The sequence below is a fragment of the Acipenser ruthenus genome, chromosome 25, assembly GCF_902713425.1.
Source record: "Acipenser ruthenus chromosome 25, fAciRut3.2 maternal haplotype, whole genome shotgun sequence".
Lineage (NCBI taxonomy): Eukaryota > Metazoa > Chordata > Actinopteri > Acipenseriformes > Acipenseridae > Acipenser > Acipenser ruthenus.
The window spans coordinates 5,608,093-5,623,249 of NC_081213.1; the positions used below are offsets into that span (position 1 = coordinate 5,608,093).

Sequence of the window (15,157 nt, forward strand, 5' to 3'; positions counted from 1 at the left end):
CATTTTCAAAATTCTTCCATTATTGCTTCGTATAATTATCTAATTGTACGTCATCATCATCATCATCAAGCAGTATTTAAAAAACAGAATGGGATTTATTTGGGAGGAAAACAACAACAGTTTTATTTTATTTTATTTTAATAGAACAAACAAAAATCGAAACATTTATTATTATTATTATTATTATTATTATTATTATTATTATTATTATTATTATTTACTAAAATTATAACAGTCTACCTTTTCTCACACAAAAAATGTAAACTGGATAACTGTAAATGTAAACGGGATAACTGCTGCTATTTAAAACCACGCATTTTATACTACCATATACTGTATATTTGTGACGTGAAGTAACATATATATGCACATTGAAGTAACAATTTAAGACACACAAAAAGATGTCACTGCAAAGAGTCATCCTAATAATTATTATGTTGTTGCAACCCCAAATGCCCAGCAGGAGGCAGCAATGAGCTATCACTGAAAACAAGTCTCCCCCTTCCCTTACACCACTATGTAGTGCACTACTGTGAATATTTTCACAGGAACCTGTGATAGTGGTATAAATATGTACGTCTCACCGGGGATAATAAATAAATTAGACGTTTTTAGAGACCTGATTATCAGTGCCGTGAATTGGATTGTAAACTACAAACATTTCGCAGGAAAAGCAGTCATAGTCTATCGTGTGAACTCTCTGTCCTCAGATCAGTGCAGGTTAGGGTAACACTGAGTGGCCCTGACTGTGTTTTTTAATGAAAACGACTCAGATGTTTAACATAGAACGGACTTTGAGGTCTGACAACATAAGGTGATGTTGCTCTTTAGCAACTTTGTGAATGTTTTTTTTCCCATTAAAAACACGAGATCGATGCAAACTAGCAGGGTGTCCTCCTGACACGGCAGATCATGCTTGCACATGAGCTTGTAGATTTATAAGCAGCCAGTGTGTTTTCAAGGGGGGACGCTTATCCCATTGTCATGAATATTAGTGTTAACATTATGTAGCTTAAGTTATATGGAAGTGTCTGTATGTCATTTTTGATATATATCTGGTGAATCACATCAAATTGTGATTAAACATTTCTTTGCTCATTCTTATTCTATACAATTCTGCATATATTGTTGCTATACTAATAGCTCATTTAGAATTTACTGCCGTGGAGGGGGGTGTATGTTTATGACATACATGTTATAAAGACATAGGCATTCAAATCAATCCAGCAAGCCGTTTGTATTTGATAGGAGTCACAAGCCTTTCTAGAACGAAACACGCAAACATCCTTACAAGAAAATTATTTAAATCAGTACGGGGTCGATTCAATTGATCTAAAAATTGGCGTCATTCTTTAAAAGAAGGTCAAATGCCAGGATTGGTAATATTGCAATATATAAAGACGGGTCATTTAGATCTGAAGCTGTTTACATCCATTGATCCCTCGTATTTGAATGAGGATCCTAAAAATATGCTTGGGAACTAGAAGCTAACCATTTATTGCAAAAGCACAAACCTTTCTCTCCTCTGTCCATTTAAATTACACATCACATTGGAAAGGTCTATTGCCTTATACTTCCTGCTTTCAAAGGGAAGTCACAAGCCTCTTTGAGGTATTGACAGTATCCCACATCTAGTCAATGTTACACTAAAATATCATCTACAATATCATGCCAGTTTGTTTCAGTGTCATAGAATTGCATTTTTAACTAAGGAGTCAGGAAAGGTGACACTAGATCATTTCACGTGACAGCACTGGAAAGAAAGGGCAACGGCTCTTAATGAACTTGAAGCCTTTGCAATTTATCTGCATGTCACAGACAGTATACCAACTCTCATGGCTGGATTCAGACACCTCCCCGCAGCACTAATCTTACCTGAGGTAACCTTAGTGCTGCGCAGGGTGAACCCAGAGGTCAATAGACAGGATTGTCAAGGCTTTGCAATAAGGATGGGCGTGGTGGGAAAGCAGTTTTTTCCAGTGGCTAACCTTTATTAGATCTCGTATCTGAATTGCAGCTTGGTTCTTTGTTAAGAGAACAGTACAAAATACCAATGTTTTAATGTCAATTTGACCTTTCAATGACAGTAGATACAAACAGTATTTTGTGTTAGTAAAGTCTTAATTGTAAATTCTGACACACAGTGCCTCTATTAATCCTTTGGATTTTTCAGATTTTAGATGACTCCCAATAACTTTCAATCAATTAAGCTTTATTTTATATAACACCTTTCATAGTGGACCACCATCACAAAGTGCTTTACAAGATACAGTAAAAAACAATGCATATGGGACAAAGTGGGTCAGCAGGTTGAGGAGGTACTCAGGACCTGTCTGATGAAGGGCATTGCAGGTGAGCAGGAGAGTTTTGAAAGTAATCCTTAACTTCACAGGTAGCCAGTGTAGTTGGGCAAGACAGGAGGTGGTGTGCTCACGGTTTTTACATCTGGTAAGGATCCTGGCAGCGGCATTTTGAACTAGCTGCGGTCTGTTTATGGCGCGTGCCAGAAGACCACCATAGCGAGAGTTGCAGTAGTCAAGTTGAGAGACAAATGCATGACAGAGTATCTCCACATCCGGGAGAGAAAGGTAGGGACGGACTTTGAAGATGTTTTGAAGGTGGTAGAAGGAAGATTTGACCACGGAGGAGATGTGGGCATCAAAGGAGAGGTTGCTGTCCAGAAGTACACCAAGGCTTCGTACAGCAGGGGAAGGCAGCAGCAGAGAGTTTCTGAGGTTCAGGGCAGCTATATTGAGATTCTTAAGCTGTTTTAGATTCTACTAGGAGTTCAAAACTAAAAATGTTCTCATCTCAGGTAAAACATTTAGTCAAAATCAACATGTATTGCACTACTATTGAAATGAATACATACACATACACACATACAGGTGGACTGCTGTCTTCACTCAGCAACTTGGTGTTGTACCAGTTATCAGTTTTCATCTCCAAATATATTAAAGGAAATAGGTGGAATGGCACTCATTTTTGGCAGTTGTTTTGTAACTAATAACAAGTAAAATGGCAGGTTGTCATGATTTAGAATGTAGTAGTGCATAGTGATTTATTCAGTGTGGAGAGGCTCATTAGTATGCAAGCCATAGTATACGCTCTCTCTCTCTCTCTCTCTATATATATATTATATATTATATATATATGCACAGTCATGTGATGCTGTTTAACCAATCAGTGGTTGTTATTTTTTTCAAGCCGTTTTAGAAAGAAAGAGACAGAGAGGGAGAGAGAGAGAGAGAGAGAGAGAGAGAGAGAGAGAGAGAGAGAGAGAGAGAGAGAGAGAGCACAGTTTACTCCAACTTTTGAAATGAAGTTTTAAGGGTTTACCTTTAAACTTAATGATGTCAAAAAATAACTATATATCACGACCTTAAAAGATCCCAAAGTGTACCAGTTTAACTTCTGCAGACAAATCATTTTACAAGCATATAAATGATGCTTGTAAAACACCCAAAACCTTAATTACAAAAGAACAACCAAAAGCAGGCAAGGTTGGGAACCTTGTGCTTGAACACATGCTTTGTCAATAAGTCTGTTAGGTGGGTTAAAGATTGCCAATAATGTAGGGATCAATGAACTCTTACTCACACAATTCCCTGGCCTTCAACTTGTCTTTATGATGGTATAGTCTTTTGTAAATCTGACAGGAAAACAGATATAAAAATACTTACACAGAAAGGGAACTACACAATAAATATAATGCAAAATACTATATATTAAAAGATTAGGTTTGAAAATGTTTTATTTGAAAAAACAATCAAACTCAAACAGTATAACCGATATAACAACAACAAAAAAAAAATAAAACAGCTGTAATAGTTTTGTTTGTTTTATTCAAAATTGATACAGTGTTTCATTGATAGCCTTTGGGACTGAACTATAAGTTAACTGTTGTGTCTGTGGATCCCAGCTGATTGAATACATTGTTTATACTTGCATGTCTTCTTTAGGGCAGCAAAACACCAAAGGGCAGTTTGAGAGATCGACAGGCATTTCTCAGCTGAATTTGGCTTTGGAGAAATCCATTTCTGGGTGCTGTGCCATAAACCTGCAAACAGAAACACAACACGTGGGTGGTTTGCATATGAACACTTACTACAGTTCACACAAGTGTTAAATATTAGGTATTCAATCGCTTGTTCATATTTAATGCTGGGCAGAGTGGTGTTTTTGTTTTTGTTTTTAAACCATATATCATTTTGGAATGAATCTTGCATTCATTCAAATTCATCAACAGAATGGTTTGGCGAATTGCACTGTTCACTATTTTTACTGTTTAATTTAGGTTTAAACATGATTCATTTTCTATACACTGTACTTGTCATGAAAACTGAATACTCCATGAACATTCATGGAGCGCTGTGGTTATTTCACTCGCAAGTGTGAATTTACATCCCCAAAAATGTACAAAGCAGATCTTGTATCTAACATAATAGAATGTATGTTTTTATAGACTTCTGTTACAATGTGCCTTACAACATTACTCATGGGGCGTTAGCACAAAGCATAACTCTATAATCTTGTTCACACAAATGCACAGAGAGATACCCTTTTTAAATAGGTCTGCATATTGATTTTTTTCTTTAGAAAGCGCCAACAGAGAGAGACTGCTTATTCAGCGACACCAAGAAAGTACCAAGGTCCTATGAAGCAATGTTCAATAATGATCAGTGTCAATAAACACACAGACCCGACATTAATACATGGATTAAAAGTAAAAAAAACAGAAGTGGAGTTAGCTGGCACTAACAGATAGTCAGTCAGTGATTCTTTTTTTTTGTTTATGGTAAATTTGACCCACTTAGAAACTTGTGATCCAAATCGTTTAATAGTTTGGACTCTTTCACAAGGCTGTTCTGCATGAAATGTACTTAAGGTATTGTGGTAACGGATTTGACCCCTTTTAAAAACTTGCGATCCAGCTGGATTTAAATAGGTTTCTGGGCCTTGGTTCCATCTGTCTCAAGTTTCAGGTTGTTTTGTGAAATTTTCCTTACTTCAATTATTGTGGTAACTTCAGCAACCCTTATACAGTCCTACCTGCCACCAGATTTCTATCTATATCATTTACAAAGGAACGCACACACATGTCAAACACATCTTATTACAGGTAATAAGGAGGCCAGTTATCACACAACATGCTAATGGTAACTGGCACTGAACACTTATAACAATGAATTATGCAAGACCACAAACATACCTTGTTAAATAGGAAAAAAAATGTATTATACAATTATATGCAGAATATTTTCTATTTATGATAAACATAGTAACAAATAAATAAAGACCCGAAGGTGGATTTGCAAGAATAAACACTCATCCAGCAATAACGCAGAGAAAACAGGACTGAAATTTATCATTTTTGGGGTTCCTAGCCTATACACATTTTAAAAAAAATAACCTTGGGAATGGGTCACTCCTCTTAAGAAAGTGAATCAAGGACGAAGTTTAGCTACTGCCATTATTGATAAGCTGCTGTTCTCCGTGTCTGTCTCAAGCTGCTCTTTCCCTGATAAATATAATCATTATCACTGAAGTTTATCACTCAGCAAACCACAGGGAGTAAAACATTACAGCATTGCTGTAACTGGCAGCTGATGCAATATTACAAAATGCTAATCTATAACCACATATCAGTAGAGAAGATCTTGAAGCCTCTTCAGTTTTACTAACAAGGTTACTTATGGGCATTCACCAAACCCACACAACTTGGTACAGTAAGCATATGACAATTTTATTGCAATAATTTACCTTCCTTCACTGACCTTGATGGCAGTGTGTAAATACAGACAAGCCTTTAAAGAGTTCTGAAAAATACAGCATTACACGTCCTCACATGTTGCTACAACTGTTTAAATAACGTGCCTGTAATTGTTCTTTTACTGTTAACATCCTGACACCTTTACACTGAAAAGCCAACTAGAGCAGCCATTTTGAAAAGAGCTTTGAAACAGACTTTAAAGTTCTAAGAGTAAAAAGTTGTCAGGATGTTAACAATGAAAAGAAATGACAGGTACGTTATTTAAAAAGTTGTAGCAACACGCAAGGACGTGTAACACTATATTTTTCAGAACCCTGCTACTTACTCTTTAAGGGCATTCATTACATTTGGACAGTAAAATGCTGACAAGGATTCAGTAGTTATAAAAAACACTACCAATCTAATCCATAAAATGTAAACACAGAATTGTAAATTCTTCAAATGACAGCTGCGAGACACAGCAGTGTGGAGTAGTGGTTAGGGCTCTGGACTCTTGACCGGAGGGTCGTGGGTTCAATCCCAGGTGGGGGACACTGCTGCTGTACCCTTGAGCAAGGTACTTTACCAAGATTGCTCTAGTAAAAACCCAACTGTATAAATGGGTAACTGTATGTAAAAATAATGTAATTGTATGTAAAAATAATGTGATATCTTGTAACAATTGTAAGTCGCCCTGGATAAGGGTGTCTGCTAAGAAATAAATAATAATAATAAATTTCCGCTGACAGCATGTTACACATGCACTCAAGCTTCACAGACAAGGTGCAATGTTTCAGCAGCCACATTTCTACTTCAAAAATGAGTTTTCATTCAAGAAGTTTGTTGCAATTACATCTACTTCACTGCATTTGGCCAAGACATCAAATACTACATTGGGACTGTATGCGACACACAGTGTTGTGTGCTGTGCTATACACTGTATGGTAGGTCTGAGGATGTGGGTTTTGTTTTTTTCTAAAGCAAGAATGGCTTCTGAAATGAGGATTCAAGGCTGATTATGAGGGAGTGAGGTGGGGAAGGTATAACGTAACACTGTTCACAGAAGCCTATAGGTGGAGCATTGTGCAGTGCTGCCAGTGCAACACAAATAGGATCCCTTTAGGCAGTGCTCTTCATTGTTAGCTTTTTAAGATTAAGCACATTTGTTCCCAGTAAAGAAAGAAAACATGACAGCAGATTGCATGGGTAGCTGTGCAGCAGAATTGTTATGTATATTCAGTATTCACTACATTTTAATTGCATGCAAAATTCATTTTTATGAGTATGGCAAGCCAGTACAGCAAATCCAGGGATGGAAATGAAGCTCCCATTGCATAGCAGTTTAACCCAATCCTGTCTTTTCTAGGAGTTTAATAAGACGCACCTGAGCTTGTTACCTATACACTGCGGTTAATAAAGCTTCTATTAAAACCTGGAGTGGGTGAAACTGTTATGCAATAGGAGTCTTATTGCCATCCTTGTAATCTGGAGCATTGATCTTATGTATTGCCTGTGAAAAGTGCAATTTGTGCCTTACTTCTGAAGGATGTCTTGTTTCTTCTGCTCTTCGGAGGTTGGCAGACCCATGGATTTCTGTCTCTGGTCATACATCATCTTTTCCACCATCCCGCGGGTCTCATTGTCCAGGTCAGACAGCTATGAACACAGAGGGAACAATAAAGAGAGGGAGGGTCATTCTATGATACACTTGTTTCTCTATGAACAAATCGCCACACACTTTGTTAGAACTTTTGTGGAGATGCTATTATCTGTGGAAAATGTGGGGGATGTAATTTGCCTCTTTTTAAAATAAATATTATTAAATTACAGCAGAGGAATAACTAAGTCATCTAAAAACTGAATTCTGACTTCATCTTCCCTGGACAGTTAACTCTTGAATATAGACAATCTGTACCTTTGAATTCTCAGGACAAATCTTCTTTGTGTTAAGCTCAGGGTCAGTTGTTACTATCTTGCTCCACCACTCCATTTTATTAATCTGAAAAAAGAAAAGGGTTTTTAGATTGGACTTATTAAACTCCATTAGATGTACATATCCTCCATTTGCTGCTATCTAAGATTGAAGTGGATATAAATAAACCACCGAAGCACACACGTTCGATTTTTTAAATTTTTTATATCAGGGTTGTTTCTGTTAATTAAATTCCTGACGTATTTTGGGTAGTTTAACCAGCAAAGCAGCATCCTCCATGAGATCATATAACCCCTTGTTGAATATTACCCCCTCAGTCCTACCTTCTCTAAATGTACTGTAATGATCTTCCCATCCTCGATGAGCCAGGAACTCTCCTCCACCTTCACCTCGTTGTACATGTCACAATCAATCACTGGCGGGTGCCCTTTTAAGCCCACTTTCAGGTGCCGCCTCTGGATATCCACCCCTACATCTTTACCTTTTAACCGAAAACTGACATCAAAGGGGACCAACAGCTGTGGAAAACAAAATCATGTACGTTACTGGTAACATACAATATATCCAATGCCAAGGACAGAAACACACTGAAATGTGTACGAGGAGTCAAGTAGGAGGTTGCCATGACCTGCATTCCCTTCATTAAATAAAATGTGGGTGAATTCTTTTGAATGTTTTGAAACTCTACCACCTTCGAGCCAGATCTCAGAAGATAAAGAAGTTTGGGTCTTGTTAGTATTGGGATGAGGGGTTGGTGTTGAAGAAAGGGGAGATAGGGGACTGTTTAGATGGAGAAGACCAAGATCCAGTCTGTTCTGTGGAAATTGAAGACCTGCGAATTCCCAGCAGCAAGGTTACTTGCGGGCATTCAGAAACCCACACTACTTCCAGTAAGCATATAACAATTTTACTGCAATAATTTACCTTCCTTCACCGACCTTGATGCCAGTCTGCAAACACAGACATGCCTTTAATTCATTTCATTTGGGCAGTAAAACACTAAAAAGGATTCATAAACGGTAAACACAGAATTGTAAATTTTCTTATCGCTGTAAACAGCGGCAGTTTTTTCATGGTCGATAGAATACAGACTTAAAACAGCCTTACAGTGCGGTTGAATTCAAGTTTACACACCGGATGATGAAAAGTGAGAACTTACGTCAACTTCAGAGAGGGTCTGTGTCCACCTGTAGTTAGGCAGGTCTGCACCGTTTCCAGAGTTTGGCTTCAGCTTGTCTTTATCTTTTTCATCTTCTTCCCCTTCTGAATCAGACTGCAAGCAACACAGAAAACGTTTCAATCAAATCCCAATATTGTTTTAATACCATATATACTGTATAGCCAGATATAAATGATTACCCAGCAATATCAATATCTTTTTTACACAACATGCACCTTTTGTACACAGGTAATTTTAAGGCTACTGGTAATAGCTCAAAACGAAGTCTTAATTTGATGGATTTTAAATATTTAACACAGCAGGGTAAAAAGGTAAAGCCTAGACACTTTAAAACAAAGAAATGAAAGAATGCAGACTATTTGCTCGCCTTACCCCCTTGGCATCGGTTTCTTTCGATGGATTTTCTGTGTTTTTCATGCTGGCGTTCTCATTCTTCTTTTTCTCCTCTACTTTTTTCTGCTTGAAACATATAAAATCATTTTAACATCTTTATAATCTGAATTCAGACAATCCCAGTAAGTTGTGACAATGTTGACAACCCAAGTTCCATCACAACTGGTGGTTCTCTAGAGACATGCAAAACTCTGAAGTGTGAAATGTGTATGTTTGCTTTTTACAGACGCTATCAGCATGCACTTCAATGTGATTCACTGGTTCGGATTATACAGTTAATTTGGACTAGCGGGGCATGGATTAGCGAGGCTCTTCTGTACTTTTCTTTCCCTGTTACCTGGTCAATCTCTGACTGCAGCTTCTCTGCCTCCTCATCCGTCAGCTCCTTGATTTTCGGCTCATTCTCTTCTGGTTTGTTTTTCTTTCTCTCCTCTTCCTTGGCAAGCTTGGCAGCTCTCTCAGTTTTCTCCCGATGCTCCTTCTCCTGTTTCGCCAGCTTCTCCCTGTGTGCCTTCTGGGCTAGCTTGTTGTGGTGTGAAAATGACTCGTGGACAAGCTGAGGAGAAAAAGTGGAAGACGCGATAGAAAAATCAAAACAATTCACGCTGGGTTTGGAATATGAAGTTAACGGTTAACCTCCTACCTCATGTCCATGCCTGTCTAACTGAAATGTGTATAAATGATTGTGGGAGAATGTAGCTTTAAGGGGCTCAAGAGATATTTTGGAAACCTCATTGTGGGCCATTCACTCTGGCAGAACCACATGCTTGTCAAATAACTGGTTTATAATACTCATATATTTTAAAATCCATTGTATTACATCTTTAAAGCACTACCTGCTACCTTTGAATAAATGCTACTCACCCTACTTAAATAAGTGCAATGAGAGAAAAGATTAACAAATAGACCTGATTCCTAGGGCACAGGACACAAAAAAATACCCAACAAGTGGTACGTGTTGATCACAGATCAAAGTTCAATGCACAGTTGCCATCGGATCTGGTGAAAAACATGTTTTGATCAGTTAACCTTCGCATGCTTTTTTGGCACTTTCAAATGTAACCAAGGTTTGATAGGGACACTTGCCATGTGAACTAATAGAAAAGGGTCAACGAACGACGCTTCTGACTCATTTAATACAAACAAGAACCGTGATGGATAACAGAGAAAGAAAACAGGGCATTGACTGTATATAATCTAACCTACAGTGAAACAACAAACTACTCTGATATTGGTGACATACAAATGGATGCCCACTAAAGTAATAAAGTGGGATGTCTATAAGACTCCAGTTGTAGAAGTTGGGTCAGTTCCAGGTCTCTCTGGGACTACTCAGAAGTGTAACTAGACCATCCATTACAACAGTGAAAGCTGGTATGCCTCAAACATGCCTAGCCAAGTTGAAGGATGCCATCTTTCAAAAGGTGCTGTGTGTGACTTTCTGGTCAACTGGTTTTCTAAAGCAGGGCCCTTCAATGAAAATATAATGTTTGTTTAAAGAGGATTTCATAAGTCATTATTATTAAACTACTTGCAAGCACAAGGTATGGAAAGCCCCTTCGAAGCTCTAAACGTGATCAAGTGATTTATAATCACTCTGCACACATGGAAAGCACAGGAGATGTATTGCGTTTAAATGTAATATTACAGAGATTGGGTAATAGAAGCATGGGCACAGTTCAGTTTAGAAAGCCAGTGTCAGTCAAATGAAAATCATGACTGAAAAGCAAAAACGTCTTACCTTTTCTGGGGCTCCCACATTCGCACCCGTGAAAAAATCTGTCTTGCGCCTCAGAAATCCGAAGAAAGTGTTGACCAGCTATTAAATTAAAAACATTGATAAAACAAATCACCCGTTACTGAACTGCTCTATAATCTTGTTTCTGTTGCATTCACAATTATACGCATGCTACACGATGACTGTTGTAGAAAGGAGGCTTTTCCATCAGCAAAGCATACCAAACACAGACATGAAAAAGCAAGAGCTACAAGGCTGTGTAGTTTACTGCAGGGCATTCAAGTGTGTGTCCCTTACAATGAATACTGCTTTTGAATGATGTATCCTCATCAATATTATATAAACACACTAAATAACCTCCTTTAAAAGCCTGTTAATGGGTACTTATAAAGAAAAATTGTTCTATGACATCGATACAGAATATAGATAGATCAAAATGTAAATGTTTGTGTGATGATTTGGCCTCTAAAAATGGTGGGGGTTCATTGCTATTAAGTAGACTGCTTATACTTTTGAAGGTTCAGGCCTCCACGATCAAATTAAGATTTTTGGAACTGCATCTAGTGCCTGTAATGGAAGTGCCGTTTCCATACAGTTTCAGTGCTGCAGTATTGTATGACCCTCGGCCAAGATGGTGACACGGGACTAATCAAATTCATAAACAGGTGGCATGCACAGTGGTATAGCATTAATATTTCATACGTAATATGAATGCAATTAAAAACAATAATAAAAAAGGTGGTGTGTTCGATTTGTCTTGGGAAACAAATACCTCACTCTTATAACTCGTGCTTCCAATGAATACCATACTCAATTTCTATAATGCAGTAAGTTTCACCCCTGTCAATTCTTGCTTTTTATAGTTTTCCACGATGTGGCTGTGATTAGCACGAGGGCATTATTGTTTTCATACAGACCGGTATTTTAGATTTGATTACATATAAGACAGCTCAGATGGAAGTAATCACGTAGGACAAAAAAACGTACACATTTTAACACCCGGCTGTTTGTTTAATTAATGTATTATGAACAGCTAGCTACCCATCCCCCACGCTCCTCCAGCTATGTATTACCTCCTGCACTCCGCCTTCGTGTTGCTGTGCCATTGCTAGCAGCATACCGTCAAACTTTTCTTCCTCTTCACCCATGATTTCAAATATATTAATAAAAGGCTGTGTTAATTCTTATAAACACAACACCGATAACGGTAACTACAGAACCTACTGCCAGCCCACAACGCTGACACCAGAGTCACTTCCTGGAAACAAGCACCGCCTCGACACCGCGACAAACCGGAAATAAACCAATCAGAGACTTACAACCAAAGTTGACAGCCGTTTAAACCAATGAAAATACACGCCGAGACGCAGGCCCGCGGTGCCCTGTGGTTTTGACGGTGACGCATGTGCTGCTCGCAGGCCCGCGCTGAGACAGAGCTTGGGGCGCGAGTAGAATATTCTGGATTCAAGATTCAAGACTAGCGTTGAAGAATAGTTTGTATATGTATGTGTATATGCGAGTCAGTGCTGCAGATGAGAACTGCAGCCTGACAACACAACATAAATGAATAAATAAATCAATAATGATAGATTAATATATTGTGTTTTCATTTTAAATTCCTGCAAAACATGTATGAATAATAGTACACATGTATCAATGGCAGGGTGTCGATGGTAGGGAATGCAGACGGTTTTGTTAATTACAGGAAATGGGGACAACCCCATTCCTCTGAAACAACCAAAGAAGGGCAACATTAAATTAATGCATAGGTTGCAAATGTCTGTGGTACAAGACACCAGGTTTTAAAATGAGAATACACAGTCACTATAACACGTGTTTCTTTCAAAACTGCACACAGACCAATATAGCAAATTAAGTGCACAACAAGTAAGATTTATGAAAATATCCAGGCGATATCTTGGCCTCTGATCTCCACTGCTGTGATGCAGGACCAGCTGCTATGCAATAGTGTTGAGCTATTGACAGCAAACATCTGTGTAGGAGGGAATATCGACACAAGCAGAACTAAACGGGCCGAGGCTGAAAGCTACACTTGTTTTCTGTTTGTGACCAATCTTTATTCAGTCCATTGTGATTTCCATTAGAAACAGGTTAAAGGCTGGGAAGAGAAGAGCCTTAAGTGGCTGAGGTACGAGGCTGATTGTGATGTCACCATTTTTTAACTGACTTTGCAGTTGAAAGGTATTCAGAGAGGTGCATCAGGTGTGCTTTTTGAAAGCAGCTGTCCTGATTGAGTATAAAGCCCGGTAGACGCTCAATATGGTACGGATGACGAAATGCATGGGGGTGCTTTGTGATTGTGTGCTGATATACAGCATGTGAAACGTGCACTCTGATGAGCTGATGGTACATTGTGTGATTCTGTAATAATGACACAGCGTACCTTTTTCAAGGTAACTAGGCCTATAATACGTTATCTATATCCCTGTTGGGTATGTTTATAACATTCCTCATCAGCATGCCTGTGCTAGTGGTACCAGTGCAGTGTTTTTTTCCATTATAAATAAAGCATTTATGTGGTAAACAGTAGTCTGTGATCTGGAACAGGTTGCATTGATTTCTGTCCTGTTGGGTTTAGTGCAGTTCAAAGTCTGGCCTATTTTTAGAACAAAGCACACAAGCGTAAAGAATTCAGTAGTCATACATGGCTTCGTGCCCTAATACAGTTTTAAAATATATACTCTCGTGACATATTAGTAAGTTTGTATTAACCCTTGATGAAAAACATAAGCTCTGTCTGTGTTTTCTGTAAAAACCCAGTACATCAAAAACATCAATTTCTGCAGAGCCAAACCAGAGACTGAGGGTATCATTTCTAACCCTCTACTGTAGCAAGTATTGCATCCCTATTTGGCTCACACAGCTTGGCATAGAAGCCAGGGGCAAGGTAGCTGGTGTCCTTACATCTAACACTGACTCCAAACTGGACTGTCAGCTCATCAGTGTGATTGAATATCGAATGGCTATTGGCTCAAAAGTGTGTGCTACACATGGCATGTGCCTCTATTTTAATAAAGTCTATGAGAGCAGAGCTGCAGAATCTGGGAGACAGACTGAGGGACTCACAGCCATGGCCTGGACTGCAGTGGACAACAGCAGGGGTTCCCAAACCGGACGGCCAACGACAGCACTCAATGTAAAAAGGACAAGGTAAAACATTTAAGATGCTAATTTGACAGCCTCAATTTCTACCTGTTTGCTGGGATGAATCTGCGTCCGTGGGCCAGCCAGTAAGCACCAAGGCCACTGGATTACAGAACGCTGTATAGCAGCACTCTGCCCCAGATAGGCAGTGAGTAATCAGTGACACACTGCAGGAGAGGGGAGAGAGGAGAGGCAATTCCTGTTTTTTGTGTACCAGTACTCACAATAAATGACTTCCTTTATCAGGGAAGCTTTCTGTGCTAGGTACGACTGCAATAAAAAAGATAAATACATTTTTATGTTATTATGTTATCTCTGCTCCCAAGCGGTAGTGTTGCCATATATCTGCGCGCAACAGTTTGGCAAAGAGAGATACAAAATTACTTTTTATTGTGAAGAATCTGGATGCCAAATTAGGATTACGTTAGCCCCGGATTAGCCAAAATTCCACTCCTGGTCTTTGTTTCAATGTAATTATTGAACTGAACCAATTACACCTCCATCCAGAACCTGAAGTAGTTCTTTATATCATTTTACCTGTCAAACCTGGAGTGGAATGGCCCTCCAGGACTGTGACTGGATACAAAAAAAAATCAAATTACTTTTATTAATAGCAATAGCAGTAGTAATCGTATTACAATATTCAGTATCACAAAAACATATAGAAATCTATCCAGACTGCTCCTCAAGGCCATGTGAGAGCGTAATTTGTCAGAAGTTTGCTTTGGCCTGCTTCCAGCTCATGAGGTGTGATAGACATGCTCTTGATTACACACCAGGCCTTGGTAGCTTGGTACAGGTTGGGTTAATGACTGAGGTCATGCAGATAAGGAAAGTCCCCCCTCCAGCAGACTGTCAGGCTTCATTGGCTCCACGTGGAGTGAATCTACACAGCCAGGCGGGCCAGGGTCAGCTTGTTTTTCAGTGAGAGAATGTTATTCGCCGGGGGTCAAGGTTGATATGTTACTATCAGGGGAAAGCCTTTATAAATAGAGC

At 38.8% G+C, this 15,157-nt stretch overlaps 1 protein-coding gene across 2 annotated transcripts; it reads right to left on the bottom strand.

Moving 5' to 3' along the window:
* Positions 1 to 3,736: 3,736 nt before the first annotated feature.
* On the bottom strand, positions 3,737 to 12,272 carry LOC131701547 (nuclear migration protein nudC-like). Of its 2 annotated transcripts, none has more exons than XM_059000179.1 (9): positions 12,070 to 12,272; positions 11,000 to 11,077; positions 9,596 to 9,814; positions 9,238 to 9,324; positions 8,845 to 8,958; positions 8,009 to 8,203; positions 7,668 to 7,751; positions 7,290 to 7,408; positions 3,737 to 4,060 (listed from the first exon to the last, which is right to left on the bottom strand). In XM_059000179.1, exons 1-9 carry the CDS (start codon positions 12,142 to 12,144, stop codon positions 4,009 to 4,011), a joined length of 1,023 nt encoding a protein of 340 aa, XP_058856162.1. In that variant the 5' UTR covers positions 12,145 to 12,272; the 3' UTR covers positions 3,737 to 4,008. The 2 variants fall into 2 exon arrangements, with proteins under 2 accessions (XP_058856162.1, XP_058856163.1); XM_059000180.1 differs by having other exon boundaries at positions 9,238 to 9,321; positions 12,070 to 12,271.
* Between the last annotated feature and the right edge of the window lie 2,885 nt (positions 12,273 to 15,157).

What these genes read in the sequence shown, in the direction of transcription:
- LOC131701547 (XM_059000179.1), bottom strand. Translation starts at nt 12,144, where the DNA reads ATGGGTGAAGAGGAAGAAAAGTTTGACGGTATGCTGCTAGCAATGGCA. An exon ending in TTACAGTACATTTAGAGAAG is followed by an intron (nt 7,752 to 8,008) that starts GTAGGACTGAGG and finishes TTCTTTTTTCAG; the next exon opens with ATTAATAAAATGGAGTGGTG. An exon ending in AAACAAGACATCCTTCAGAA is followed by an intron (nt 4,061 to 7,289) that starts GTAAGGCACAAA and finishes TTCTGTTTGCAG; the next exon opens with GTTTATGGCACAGCACCCAG.